Source organism: Lutjanus erythropterus, chromosome 10, assembly GCF_056507025.1.
Source record: "Lutjanus erythropterus isolate fLutEry1 chromosome 10, fLutEry1.hap2, whole genome shotgun sequence".
Classification (NCBI taxonomy): domain Eukaryota; kingdom Metazoa; phylum Chordata; class Actinopteri; order Lutjaniformes; family Lutjanidae; genus Lutjanus; species Lutjanus erythropterus.
This window is the reverse complement of record NC_139326.1, coordinates 19593424-19608297: the sequence shown is the minus strand read 5'-3', so window position 1 is coordinate 19608297 and position 14874 is coordinate 19593424. Positions and strand designations below refer to the sequence as shown.

General features: G+C 40.0%; 1 protein-coding gene across 1 annotated transcript; it reads left to right on the top strand.

Annotated features, from left to right (window-relative positions):
* The first annotated feature begins 391 nt into the window (after positions 1–391).
* On the top strand, positions 392–2185 carry cldn5a (claudin 5a). Its single transcript, XM_084728582.1, has one exon. It carries the CDS (start codon positions 637–639, stop codon positions 1282–1284), a length of 648 nt encoding a protein of 215 aa, XP_084584708.1. The 5' UTR covers positions 392–636; the 3' UTR covers positions 1285–2185.
* The last annotated feature ends 12689 nt before the right edge of the window (positions 2186–14874 follow it).

Below are 14874 nucleotides of genomic sequence, written 5' to 3'. Positions count from 1 at the left end.
TCTTCAGTTGAAGAATTTTAGGACCAAACCAATTAAGTGGCTCATACAGATCACAAAGGGTGTGAAATGGCCATTTTCGGCTATGTGAGTACCACAGACAAATAGCATTAGCCTCCATGTCAGAAAAATCAATAACAAGTGCCCTGATTCACTCAACCACTGCATTTCAGCTGCTTCATACGCTTAAAACACCCCCCATGCGCCTTCACCCCCCCTCCTGCCCAGTCTATTCATTGTAAATAACTGTTCAAACGCACAATGCGCTCTGGACCGCTTTATTCAGCCTCACAACTTCCCTGCATTTTCATTGGTCCCTTAAGGATGCGGCCATAGCTGATTGGTTTAAAGTTTCTCCTCGAGTTCTCTCCCCCACCCCGCAGATATTCGTGGTCCGGTGCTACTGTGATTCCAGTTGTTTTCACATCCCCTCACTAACAAAGAGACTCAGAGGTGCTGCTGTCTCTTACATCTCACAGTAAATGTGGTGAGTGATGCGCAACTAACGATTGACGCTGCTGCACATCGAGCCGAGAACGAAGACGTAAAAGAGGAGAAATACACCTCGCTCTCAAGAGGAGCAATAAGAGGAGAGTTTAAAGATCTTCAGACAGACTTAACTAAACGTCAAGAGCAAAAATGGTGTCGGCCGGACTGGAGATCCTTGGACTATCGCTGTGCGTAATTGGCTCGCTCCTGGTGATGGTTTCCTGCGGGCTGCCCATGTGGAAGGTGACGGCTTTCATCGAGGCCAACATCGTGGTGGCTCAGACGATCTGGGACGGCTTGTGGATGTCGTGCGTGGTGCAGAGTACGGGGCAGATGCAGTGCAAGGTGCACGACTCCGTCCTCGCCCTTAGCCACGACCTGCAGGCGGCCAGAGCGCTCACCATCATCTCCTCGGTGATGGGCGTACTGGGGCTCATGGTTGTCATCGCGGGGGCGCAGTGCACCAACTGCATCCGCGCTGAGTACGTCAAAGCCCGTGTGGTGAACGCCGGAGGGGTCATCTATATCATCAGCGGTCTGTTCGTGCTTGTGCCTCTTTGCTGGATGGCCAACAACATCATATCTGACTTCTACAACCCTCAGGTGCCCGCATCCAAGAAAAGGGAGATCGGTGCTGCGCTCTACATTGGATGGGCGGCCTCAGCGCTGCTGCTGATCGGAGGAGCGCTGCTGTGCTGCTCCTGTCCCTCCAGCGGGAACTCGGGATACTCGGTAAAATACTCACCGACCAAGAGAGCCACGCAGAACGGGGACTATGACAAGAGGAATTATGTGTAGCTGTGTGGTTCAGAGCAGGCGGTGCGTAAAAGTGACCTGCAGCTTTTTGGAAAAACTGTTTTTATTGTGACGGATGTTATCTTTGCACCTGCAGTTTTTGTTTTTTTGTTTTTTTAGAAGTCTGAACTCTGAGAATCAATGGAAGCACCTCTGCTGTTTTTACACTGGCCCTTCTAACGCTCGGAATCCACAATCCTTTTTGTATCTACAGGAGATTAAAAAAGACTATCAACTACAAGAGCTAGCTCACGACAAAAAGGAGTATCTTTGTTAGGTACCTGCTTTTGTAAGTCTTCGAAATTATTATTTTGTATTTTGAATTGTTTACCGTTGTAACTGCAAAGTTTTTCTTTTCTAGAGGAACTCTTGCCACCGAATATATACACTTCTTCTCCTTTTACCTTGATGTGCACTGTCAGCACATACTTGTACAGTAACTGAGAATTATTGCACTCACACACATTCAAAGACAGATTTCCTTTAGTGGAAACTACGCCGACATGTTGAGGACTCCAACAATGTCCCATAGCAATAAAGAGCGAAGAAAGAAGAAAAGCGTAGACATGTTATAAATCTCGGAAGGCTTTTGTGTTGTTCAAAAGTTGATGGCGGTGACTTTGATGTTTGCAGTCTAATTTTGGACCTGGAGAGTCTGGAGAGTCTGGGAGCGAGAGGTCACAACATGAAAAGTTACAGTCCGTTATTCCGACTGCACTGAGCACCTGCGACGTTTTTTCATCACTGTCACTGCAGGAAGTCTTTTGTTTTCAAAACATTCTCGGAATAAACTTTGTTTTCTGTTGGTTTGTTGACGTTTGATGTAATGATTCATTATTCGTGTATATGAAGATGCAATATTGTTTCATTTTATTAAGATTAAACTGAATATATTGTCTTAAAATCTTTTAGTTAAAGTGTGTTCTTAAACAAAAAACATCTGACAACTGAGTTGTGATGGTGTGCAGAGGCAGGAGTGTGCGTAATGCATGCCGTTCCCACCATGAATCCATAAACCCCCACGGCGGGAGAAAGTATTTTGGTTAGCCATAGAAATCCAGATGACAATACCCATTCAGCTAGAGTGGGGCTCTGCTGTTCAACTCACAATACTGCACAACCCCCACCACCACCGCCGCCACCCCCTTTCAGACCACCCCCACCCCTCCTCGTCCGCAGTCAATGAAAGGCGTCCAAATTAGAGCTATGGAGAAGTTGCTGGAATCGTCTTCCCGCAAGTCACTCCATTCATTAGTCGTCACAACCCCATCTCCCTCCATCAGGGCGGTGCTAAGATAGATGGGCTCCTCGACAAAAGATTACACACCATCACTTTGAGGCAATTAGTTTATCCACAGCTGCTTCATGGGCACCACATTTATCCAAACACTGGGGCTGATGTGCACTGGAATATTGTGTTAAAGGGACAGTTCACCTCAAAATCAAAAACGAATATTTTTGCCCTGACCTGTAGTGCGATTTAGCCATCTATATTGATTTGGGGTAAGCTGCAGAGTTTTGGAGATAGCGGCTGTAAAGATGTCTGCCTTCTCTCAAATATAATAAAATATGATAAATGATGCTCGGCTTGTGGTGCTCAAAGCAACAAAAATACATTTGAAAATTTCCTAAGCAATTTTTCCCCCTGAAATCCTTACCCACTTACTCAAGATAATCCACAGACCTTCTGAGCATTTTCATGTACAAACTACTTTGCTTCTAGGAGAAAGAAAGTAGTTCCAGTAGATTCTATCGTAGAAACAAAATAGCTCCTACATGAAACGCTCACAAGGTCTATGGATTATTTTAAGTAACATGGTCATAATTTCTAGGGAGAGACACTGGTGTTGAATTTTGCCTATGTATTTTTTTAGCTTTAAGCACCAGAAGCCCAGTGCCATTTAGTTCCATTACATTGGAGAGAAGGCAGACATCTCTACAGCCAATACCTCAAAAACTCATTAATTCACACCAATACAATCTAGATGGATATAAGACACCACAGGAGAGAGTAAAATAATGTATATTGCAAATAATGCAATAATTTTTGATTTTAGGATGGACTGTCCCTTTAACTTGGGACAACAATAGAAAAACACAATAGCACAAGATATTTCAGTCTACGAGTAACAGTCCTCTGATTTAAAACTGTGACTGGATTACAAAAGCTTATCCATACTTGTTTTGCTGGTCACTTAAGAATCTTAGCAGGTCATATGCTCTCTTAAAAGTTGAAAATGTGGCCACGCAGAAAGTCTGCATACAGTCAGGGGACTCCACAGCATAACCTCTAAGAAAATGTCAGTTATTTTTTATTCTACAAGATGTTAAGTGTATCATTTCCCAGAGAAGAAACACTTGTGCTGTACTTTACTGTATTTTACACTTGATTAGCATCACATGGAACACAAACCTGATATAAAATTGGTTATCATGATTTGACCAAACAATCACAACTCAGGGTCCACTTACAGTGAAATCATTTTAGCTTCCAACCGTGTCTCATGGTCTTCATCAGGATGGAGTTAGCTAAGTTGTCGTGGCGATGTGTCTGTTTACAGGCAAGCTCGGCAGCTGTTATGCTTTCATCCGTATGGCACATTCAGTACTCATCTGTTTTCACCAAATAGACCCTTTTGGCATGAAATGGAAGTGCAAACACAGGTGTTACCAATGATATTATAATTAAGGTTCTGTTCTGTTCAGGTCAAACAGAATCAGTGCACTGCTATTGCGCATGTTGGCGTACTGGACAGGCTCTGCTACACTAAATGGAATGGGACCTTAATTAGTATCATTGGCAGCACCTGTGTTTACCTTACTCTTTCATATCAATATGGCTGCAGTGGAAAAAGGTTGATAGTTAAGCTTGAAAGTTCATTCCTGACACTGTAAACAATAGTTTGACAAAACAATTTCATCTCAACATCAATGTAACAGGTTGTTGGAGTTGTGAAATTCAAATGCTCCATGCATGATGACCATGTGATCTAGGATGAAAGATCTGATTAAAAAAAAGTAAGTACTAAGTGTGGCTCCTTTTTTTTGTCAAATTATATCATAGTTATAGACTATATATTTCATATTTCTAAGGTCTTTCATGTAGACCTGAAATGATAAGTTGATTCATCAACCAACTGATCAATCAGAATCGATTGAAGTTAAGACATTTTTATGAAGAAAAATGTCAAAAATTCACTGTTTCAAGCTGAATATCTTTGAGTTTAAGATTGTTTGACGAACAAAACAAGCAAGTTAAGTTGCGCTCTGGAAATTCATAATAGACATTTTTCAAATTTCTAAGATCTGACATGGATACACAAATAATAGATTAATCCGGATAATAATTGGTAATGAAAATAATTGTGACTCTTGTGTTTAAAGGACAAGTGTGTAGGTTTTAGTGGTACCTTGTGGTGAGCTTGCCGATTGCAAAGATATCAACTCACTCTCCCCTTCCAAGCATATCGGAGAAACTAAACAAAATGCGAAAGCTGTTAGTCCTTTCTGGTAACGTGGCAGCGCAACATGGTGGCCTCCATGGAAGAGGACAAGCACCCTCTGTAGATGTAAACATCTCATTTTATGGTAACAAACCCACAACAATTCTTACTGTCAGGTGATTATACACCAATGAAAACATACTGATGAATTTCAGTTTCAGAATATTCAGTTTCCTTCACATGAAGAACAGGAACAATATAAACAAGAGGAAATTTAAAAAAATCTATGCACAATTTAAACAAGAGGAAATACAAACGATGGGAACAATATAGTCAAGGTGAAAGGAACAATATCAACAATAAGTAGACTCTTGCACATAGAAAATATTGATATCACATGATTGAAATTGAATACCCCTGAGTGAAATGTTGACATTGCACAGTCATTATACATTGATAGTGCTGACAAATTCTCCGTTTTGGTGTGTATGTGGTCTACTGGGAGCAGCGCTGGTTGTTAAAGTCTGACAGCAGGAAGGACCTGCAGTATCACTCCTTCACACACTTTAGGTGCAGCAGTCTGTCCCAGAAGGAGCTCCCCGGTGCTGTGACAGTGTCCTGCAGGGGGTGTGAGTCATTCTCTTTCATGAATGATAGCTTAGCCATCATCCTCCTCTCCTCCACCACCTTTAAGTCATTTTAACAAAGAAAACAGCTAAATTTCACTGGGTCCAGCTTCTCATGAATATTCTTAATCTTCTTTGATATTAAACTTGACATCTTTGACTTTTGGTCAAATAAAACAAACAATTTGATTAATTTGACATGGATTCTAAGAATTTATAATAGAGATCTTGATCTAGATCTTTCTAACATTTTTTGTATTTTTTGTAACATTTGACATGTGCAAATGAGTAATATATTAATCTAGAAAATAACTGGTGATTAAAATAATTGTTACTTTAATGCTTAAGTATTAGGATCTAGCTTATAATGCTATATTTACCCAGTCTGTTAGGCTTCAGTGCAGCTGAGAGATACTGTTTTCTAAACTTTTGTAAGTGAGTGCAATATGTTGGTATGACTAGATAAAGTAATGTTACCATGTATAGAAATACTGTGATAAGTGATTGTGTCAGTATTACCCGGCACTCATAGGACAGTAGGCGTTCCTACTTTGGGGTCTGTATGGGTTTTTCTACACAAAGACACTCCCTGGAAGGTCCAGTCTGGTCTGCCTCAGTGAGATGTTTTTGTCGGATTGTTAGTTCCACTCCTCTAGTCGTCACACAGAGGGTGACGAAGCGCAGGGTGTGTGTGTGGGGGGGAGTGTGCGAGCAAGGGTTAAGTGAGTGAGTGTGTGTGTGTGTGTGTGTGTGTGTGTGTGTGTGTGTGTGTGTGTGTGTGTGGAGTTGGGGGGTGCACCTTTAAAAAGGCCCTCATTCCAATGAGGAGAGAGGCAAATAGGGCCAGCGACGTCACTCAATGGGCGCTCGCCATGGTAACCAGCCAGAACCTGCAGTTGCCTGGCTACGGGAGCCTATAATGTGGTGGTATGGATGAGCCTAATAAAAGGCCTGGACAGCAGACATTCCAACAAGCATGGACACACACACACATGCACACACACACACACACACACACCAAGCCCATGCACAGCAGTCTGGAAGATGAAGGAGGGATTTACTTAAAGCCTGCAATGGCCACTAGAAAAAGAGCTGTGACAGCAGAAACATATTTGTTGCATTGTGTTTCAGTTTGAGAGCAAATGTTAAGTGTTGTGATAAATATTGTGCACTGAAAACACAAACACACAGCTGTGGTCCAAGGGAGTGAAAATATGGGTGTAAACAAATGAGAGAGAAATGTCAGGGATGTTTCTGATATCGCAAAAATGTCTCATGGAGAGAGATGACATAACACAGAGAGAGCCATTTTGACCTCTAAACTTGACCTCCTGCGGCCCGGCAGAGTGAGGGCCACACGGTTAAGGTCATGTCAAAAGTCGGTCAGGTTGCGTACTGATTTCACATTTCAAATGAGGGAGAGGCATTTTTTGGGGGGAGGTTGGGGCAGGTTGGGGCGTCGTTTCTCATGACATGAACTTTGAACTCTGAATCTGGCGTCAGGTCAGGCGAGTCGAAAAGTCACTTCCCTCGTCCGACCAGGCATGATCTCATCGAAGCTGAATCCCCCGCATTTGATAGGGGTCACAACCCTCAACCCCGAGCTCCTCACACCAGCAGTTAACAGGCTACATGGTCAGCTCATGGAAAGTTCGCCAGTTTGAAGATGTAAAGGGATAGTTTGGATTATTTGAAGTATGAGGTACTTATCGGTAGTCAATATATTACCTACAGTAGGTGTCGGTTGACACACCCCCAGTTTGGAGAAGCAGAGATGAACACCAGCACGTAAGATAAGCAATGAACTGCTGTGGACAACAAAAGGCATTTTGGCCATTTCAAAAAAAGGTCTACCTAAACAATTAATATCAGTTTAAGTGCACATTATATTTAGAAAATTTTTGACGCTTTACTTTCTTGTCAAACAGCCTTTTCTGATAGGGAACTGCTGTTAAAAAAGCCAAATATTGTTCTCTCCAAACAGACCAGACTGCAGGGGCAAAATCGGTAATTTCTCCTCACAGAACGTGGGAGGTGCAGGTCTACCACTGCCTTGATCTGTTAGTTTGTTTGTGTCACTGTGTGACTGAAGTGTTTTAAAAAGATTGTTTGGATTCACTGAAGTCACAAATAAACCAAACAAATGAACAGATCAAGGCAACAATAGACCAGCAACTCCCATAATTAAGTAAAATTACTGATTTCATCTATGGAGTCTCGTTGGGTTGGAGAGGAGTGATATTTGTCTTATTTAATGGTGGAAAATATTCTTAATATGGCATAGACCTTTTGTTAAGTGGCTAAAATACATTTTGCTGTTGACCCTGTCCACAGCTGTACATCGCTTAGCTTCTGTGCTGACATGCTGATCACCATCTACTGTAGGTAATACACTGGCTATCAATAAGCACCTCATACAACCCCACTTAAAATAATCAAAACTATGCCATTAATTTCACATAATGACAGATTCTTCAAATCAGCCATGAGTGCAGCAGTATACATGAGTCACAAAATAAAGGGCATTTAACAATGTTATTACCGATTGACTCAGACTTAGATCAGAGCCAGCAGGTGCATAGAGTTCACAGATGTCCCAGCTGGACGGAGCTTACTCACAGATAGTTAAGCCAAGAGTCAGCAGGTGGTCAAACGTGGAGGACAAATGTGGCTTTGTATACAGAGTTAAAGACCCTGTGAGCTGTTTGTTTGAGAAACAATGTAAGGCCTAGTTAGAGGTAAGAGATGGAGATCAGAAAAAAAAAAAACAGCAATAGCAACCATGGTCTTTTCTCCCGCATGTCCGCAAAGTTTATTGCTTGGTGACTCACGGGTTTTTGTCGCAGCTCAGTAGCACGACCAGGCTTCCTGTGCAGTGGACAGCGGAACAGGAAACAGGAAGGAACATGGAGGGTGTGGGAGAGGAGGGGGAGGGTGTGTGTGTGTGTGTGCATGGAGCTTGGCGGTGGGGTTAAAGCGCTTCACACACACACACACACACACAGACAGGTACAAGCAAATTCTTATTTGTACACACAACAACCATGAAACTTCTAACTTCTAAGTTTTTTTTATATCATGTCTGTTTGGTGGGTTTGATTCAGCATGTATCCTAGTTGCTGTACAAAAAACGTGACTTTTTTTTTCAGATAGACCTAAGAGTTGCATGTTAAGTGCTTTCAGTGTTTGTATGTCATTTCTGCTGCAATGGGTCCATCAAATGTTAGTTACCACACTTGCATTTATTCATTTACGCCTCAAACGTGGGCTGTGCCTCACCGTTAGGCCTGAGGGATTGTTGCAATACAGACCTTTTCTCTTTTAACACTGAAGTCACTGCTGCAAACAGCTGCCATTAGCTATTTAACTCAGTCAGCGGTCCTATTAGACTTAATATTATCCGTTGTGTTTATAAGTCTGGAAATATTTGCTTTGTGAAGATGGAAGTTATTTATACGCAGGATATACTATGTGGAAATAAATTAACAATATATTCTGCCTCCTTGCTAGTTGTTACGACACATTCAGAATCATTACCACTTTTTCTATTGACAAAATTAAAATTGATTGATTGATTGATTGATTGATTGATTGATTGATTGATTGATTGATTGATTGATTGATTGATTGATTTAAAACTCCCATGGACCAATCCCATGATTCCACACACTTATAGCCAAACTCAAGGTTTCCATTAATATCTATATTTTAAGCTAAATACCAGGAAATGCTTATTAAATGAAGTTTATTTTCCTGTGAAGCACAGTGAGTATGTAGACAAGATTGCAACTTGGACTGGATAGGAATAGTTGGCTAAATATGAATGTCATAAAAACCTTGATAAAATGGTGAAACTACCAGATGTGAACTGTTGGCAAAGATATTTCAGGGGAAATTTAATCTCTTAAACCCCAATGACAGTATATTTGTGACACTGTCAGTCATTGTGGCAAATGTGATTTTTTTTTTCAGCCTTAAGGGGCTATAATCAATGTTTTTTATGATAGCCATGTACCAAATGACACTGATAGTGATACAGAGATTTATCAGCTGAACGTGCAGCTCATTGTTGACTCTCACTCTCAGTCAGTGCTCTCATAACATCGTTTTTGACGGCCAACAGTAGCTGTTTTCAGCTCTGCAAACACTACACTATACAATACCTGCTCATAACCACAGGTAGACACAGTTAGTGACTAGCTGATGAACACAACAGAGCATTTGGCAACTGAAGAGCCAAACATTTCTCTCAGAGTTGGTGGAGACCAGAACAGAGCTAAAAGAATATTGAATATTGGACTTACATTCGCCAGGTGGCCAGAAACACAAGTCCTACAGCCGGTTGAAACTAAGTAGTAACTGAATTGCAAGGTTTCTGCAGTGCACTTGAAATGTGTCTGAAACTCAGCCACAACAATTGCAAAACTCAACTTCGTAAAACTAGTTTCAAAATGCTGAGGGCATATCAGATGATTACATCAAACTATGATGCAGTATCATTCCAACTGATTGGTTTCAGATCAACAACAACCTATACCCAAAATGACCAAAACAGAAGATGGTCTCTTGGATGCTTCAGAAGACTATCCTCACTGATGTCATGCAAGGTTTGTGACACTGCCAACAAAGAAACAAACAAAGTATTGATGAGAACCAGAGCCGTTCACTTAAATACAATCATATATCAAGCTACAATTTCAAACTAATGTCAGAAGATGGCAAGAAAGCACTATGTATTTATTTTCCTTGAATCAAAGGGTGGATACACTCAACAGAGGCTCATTGGATCAAGCTCTTTTGATATAATGTGAAATTATCTATTGGTTTTTCTTCTGAGTACCCAGGAAGTTGTGTTTTTCCTCCGTCATATCAATAAGATTAATGCACCAGACAGCCATTACAAAATAACGCAGACTGCCGGTGCCAGAAGGAAAAGCAAAACAAAACATCAAAGCTGAGATTATCCAGCATTAAAATGACAAAATAGGAAACAAAGACACAAATGTAGTTACAACAACACAGATGAAGAATTACCAATCTAACCAGCTAATTTTAGTGAAATGAACTGTTAAATTATGCTGCATGAGACTTTGATTGTTTTCTCAATTGCTTTGTGTAATGATCAAGATTCATGCAGTTTGTAACTGCAACTGAATTTTACTGGGTATGTAAAGAAGCAACTGTTGTGATCATCTTGAAAAGTAGTGATATGTTGATCAGTTATTGCAAAAAAAAGTTATTGCAAGTTCAAATTCGAATAGTAAGGCTTTGAGGGAAAACTGCTTCTTAATGCAACATCACTGGAGGCTCACAAACCTGATCATTTCCCAATATAACCATAATATTTATAAAAAGTGCTGCCAAATATTCCATCTCACTTTCCCAAAACTACACAACATTTGAGCTCGGATGTGTAATTTGAGACAAGCCAACAACAGTTTTACAGCAACAGATGAAGTGTTTTCTTAACCGACTGATAAATAGAGTGCACAGAGAAGGTTTTATCTCACAAATATGAGAGAGGAGAAGTTGAAACAGGGAGTCTCAACTCCTTTCATGCCTGTCTGACTGAGATCATGTTTCTATACAGTATATCATCAGGAGGAGGCCATTTTAAATAGATACATGGCCAGACATGTGAAAGCCTGTGTTAACCTCACACACGCAGACATGTAGGTAAGTCGGACCAGACAAAGCGGTGAATGACGACCCTCTGCTGAGAAGAAGAGGAGGCCTGGGCGTATGAGGAATGTCTGGGTGGGATCAGGAGACATTTCTGATTTGGCATGGTTAGCGAAATATAAGTGATGTCAGCCTCTCCCTTTTGAGGTCAAAGAAAAACACTCCTCTGACATGTAGGACTGCAGCCGCTCACCACACCACTGTTTATGCACCATTTTTAGCACAGTGACACAGGTGGCGTTGCTTTTACTTGCAGACTCCACTGGTAATTTGGACTATTAACGTAGGATATGGCAATCAGTGGTTAAATAAACAAACAGCCTGTCCACAACAACACACACTCTAACAGGATCAGGTTTTTGACTTGCACTAAGTGTATTGTTTCAACACTAATTGCATCATGCAGGAAAACTCTTTGCTATTTTCAGAACTGTTGGAGACACAAAAAGTCAACACTTGATATGTGGAAAGAGTCACATTTATAACAAAGCAAACTCATGTTAAAGTGTTTTTTTCTTTCTCCTTCTGAGCGCTTGAAATGAAAACTGTAGTGCATGTCATCTGCTGAAAGGAGTCCAGCATGACTGAGCCACCTACCACTGAGAATGAAAAAAAACAAAACCCACCCGACTGCAGAATGACGCTGTTGTGTTTCAGCCGGACCTCCTTCAGTTTTCTTCACTGGTGTCTCAGTGTCTGTGTAAACCTATATTTAATGAGAATGACATGTCAGTTCCAGTTTTCCCCACTGTAGCTTAAAAAACATAAACATACATAGATCTTAAATAAAGAATGAAACTGGATTACTAAAGTGGACAACTGCCCAGTCCACCCTATGAATTCCATGAGTAACAGTTGATTTACGGTTGGTCTAATTTCATTAATTGCATTTTTGTTTTGAAATATGTGAATATGCTGCTTTATTGCCTTATGTTGAGGTCTTGAAGAGGGCCCTACCCTAAAAATATAGTTATAAATTCTTCATTTTCCCAGCTAATTCTGAGTTTACATGGTGTGTTATTATCAGTCAATAAATCAGCATGCTTTCTCTTATTCTCATCGCCATGGTCCAGGCTTTTATTATAGGACAGCAGAAAATAAAGGCAGATATTTAACTTGAAACCAAGGATTTGGTTCGTAGTTGATTCGTAGTTGTGCAGCTGAACATTGTTCGCCCTTCTGCTCCCCCTGAACAGCTGTTCACCTGTCCTGAATCAAGAGGCAGACCATGTCTACAGATTACGTCACACATTCAGACCTCAGATCATCATAATTATCACATTAAAAACAACAAACTAATTAAGAAACAACAAACAACCTCACCGCACATGATCGGCATACTTAACAACAGGAAATGTGTCAGTTTAATTATGAATAAATAAGGCAAACCTGCAAAATGGCTTCAACATAGTGTATATTCTTAAATTAATTTTACTAATTAGTGTGTGTTAGTGTGTGTGTGTGTGTTATCAAATTACCACAAATAAATATGGGATAATATAATATTCAGCAGTGTCAAGATACTGTACACAGAGGCAGGTAGGACCAGGTGGTTATTGTGGCCCCCATGCATGTTAATCATGGCCACACAATGATTTATACTCGTACAGGATTTATAAGAAGTCATTAATGAGTTTCTTGATAAAAATGTAAAATGCATCAGAATCACCAGCAGACTGTGAGCATTAATAAAAGTTTGAAGGATTTCCAGGTGAAAAGGTCAATATTAAGTCAGTAATAATGGATACTGATGCTGTTCTTCACCAGGATCAGGATGAGGAATGAAATGTTTACCAGTCTCTTCATACATCACAACTGGCAACAATTAGCATCACCATTTCAAATTTTAATTGTCATTAAAAATGATGAAAGACTTTTAATAGGCAACATGTTTATTTGTTTGGTTTCTTTTGAATCAATAAAAAAAAATTATGTAGGAAAAAGGACATGATGCCATTTCAAATCATGAAATGATTTCAGTGTGTGTATCAGTACTTTCTGATCATTTGCAGCACATTATAACAAAAGCAGACAAACTGTGATCACTTTGGTTACAAAATTACATTTTCAAACCATCTACTCACAGATAGTTCTAGTCTGGTCAAAATTTTCATGATTATTGAAATCTTGGCTACTTTAACAGAGGATATAAACCATATAAGTGGATACTTAACAGGCTGAAATTCAATTCAGAAGTTCAAATTAAAGGGTTAGTTTAGCTTAAGATAACGAACTGGAAACAAAGGGAAAGAGCTTTGTTCTGTGCACAGATGAAAAAATCTGAACACCACCACTAATGAACATGTTATATATTTTTTAAGCCGGTATAATATATAAATATTCATATGTAACTCTGTTACTAACTGTCAAGAAAGCAAATAATCACATTTCCTCAAACTGTCCCTTTAAATGTGGTGTCACAGCCTGCCACACTTCATTTATGCATTATTAATGGGTTACTAATGGTCTCTAAATCCTTCATCTGTTCTGTGAATCATCAGTTGGTCATGTATTTATAAAAGTCATACGATATCTAAATGAATTGGATGTTTGTTACAGTAGTTAAGCATACACAGAATAAGCCATAAATATTACAAGCTTGTCAGTAAGGGTTTTAGCTTTTACATTTTCAAGAGTGAGAGTATGTGGCTCATGTTTCTCAGTCATTAGCTTGTCACTGAATCAGTAAATTTGAAAATCATACACATGACAAAATGCAGAGCAGTGGAAAAAATAATAATAACAGTGCACAGTTAGTAAAATTTAGATAAATGATATATATTATATTGAAATTTTAAATTTAATTCAAATTTATGTACTGCAATATAACAGGCCTACACAACTTACTTCATTGGACTTATTATTATATCTGAAATAAAGCATCAGAATATGATCAATCAGTATCAAACTCATGTAAATGTTTTGCGGGCAATACCGATCTCTTTTGGCTGAAAGCACTTTAAAACAATAGAAGAGAGGAGAGTAACACCCCGACTGTGAGAGGGCTCGAGGGGTTAAAGGTCACAGGGGTTAGGGATCATTAAGGGCATCTGTGGGCTGACAGGCTGACATGAAGCTACCAGCAGAAGCAGCAGGGCTGAAAATACAGGTTTGAATTAAGGATGTTTTTATTGTTTGGCAATTTTAGTGAAATATAAGTTTGTATATGGAGTTTATGCCATTTACCATATTCAAATCTTGTGTGTGTGTGAGTTTATAGTGTACGTGTGAGTGTGTGTATGTGTGAGCATCCTCTCACAGCAGGATAGGGAGACAGGCAGCAGGCTGAAACAGTCAGCTGTAGTCCTTTGTCTCTGGCTGTCCAGTAAAACTAATCCTATCTGGAATCTGAGATTGTTAGAGACTGAGCGGCATGAGGGATAAAAACAACCGAAACTGTTCTAGAGGGCAGTATGTCTTAATTCTTCACAGGAAACGTTGCGAAACTTCTCTTAGTGACAAAGTGCAATGACCAATCTTAAGAGTGAAAACTTGAAAAACTCAGTCACAGCTGAGTTCAAAAAAGGACAGTGTCTCAAGAAAAATGAGGGCAACATGCCAATATTTGAGTAATATCTAAGTACATATCAAATCAAGACAAATGTTATTTGTAAAGCACAGAATCACAGATCACAATTTGCCTCAGGGAGCTCTACAATCTGTACAGTGTGCGACACCTCCCGCCGAGTAAAACCTCAAAAGAGCAAGGAAACACTCCCCAAAACCCCTTTTAACAGAAACCTTAGAAGAGGGATCCCCTTCCAATGATGGACAGGCCTGCAATAGATCTCACATGTACAGAACAGAACAGCAGAATCACAAAAATACAGTATTTGAAGATA

Excerpts from the sequence above, each read along its gene's own strand:
- cldn5a (XM_084728582.1), top strand. The coding sequence starts at position 637 with ATGGTGTCGGCCGGACTGGAGATCCTTGGACTATCGCTGTGCGTAATT.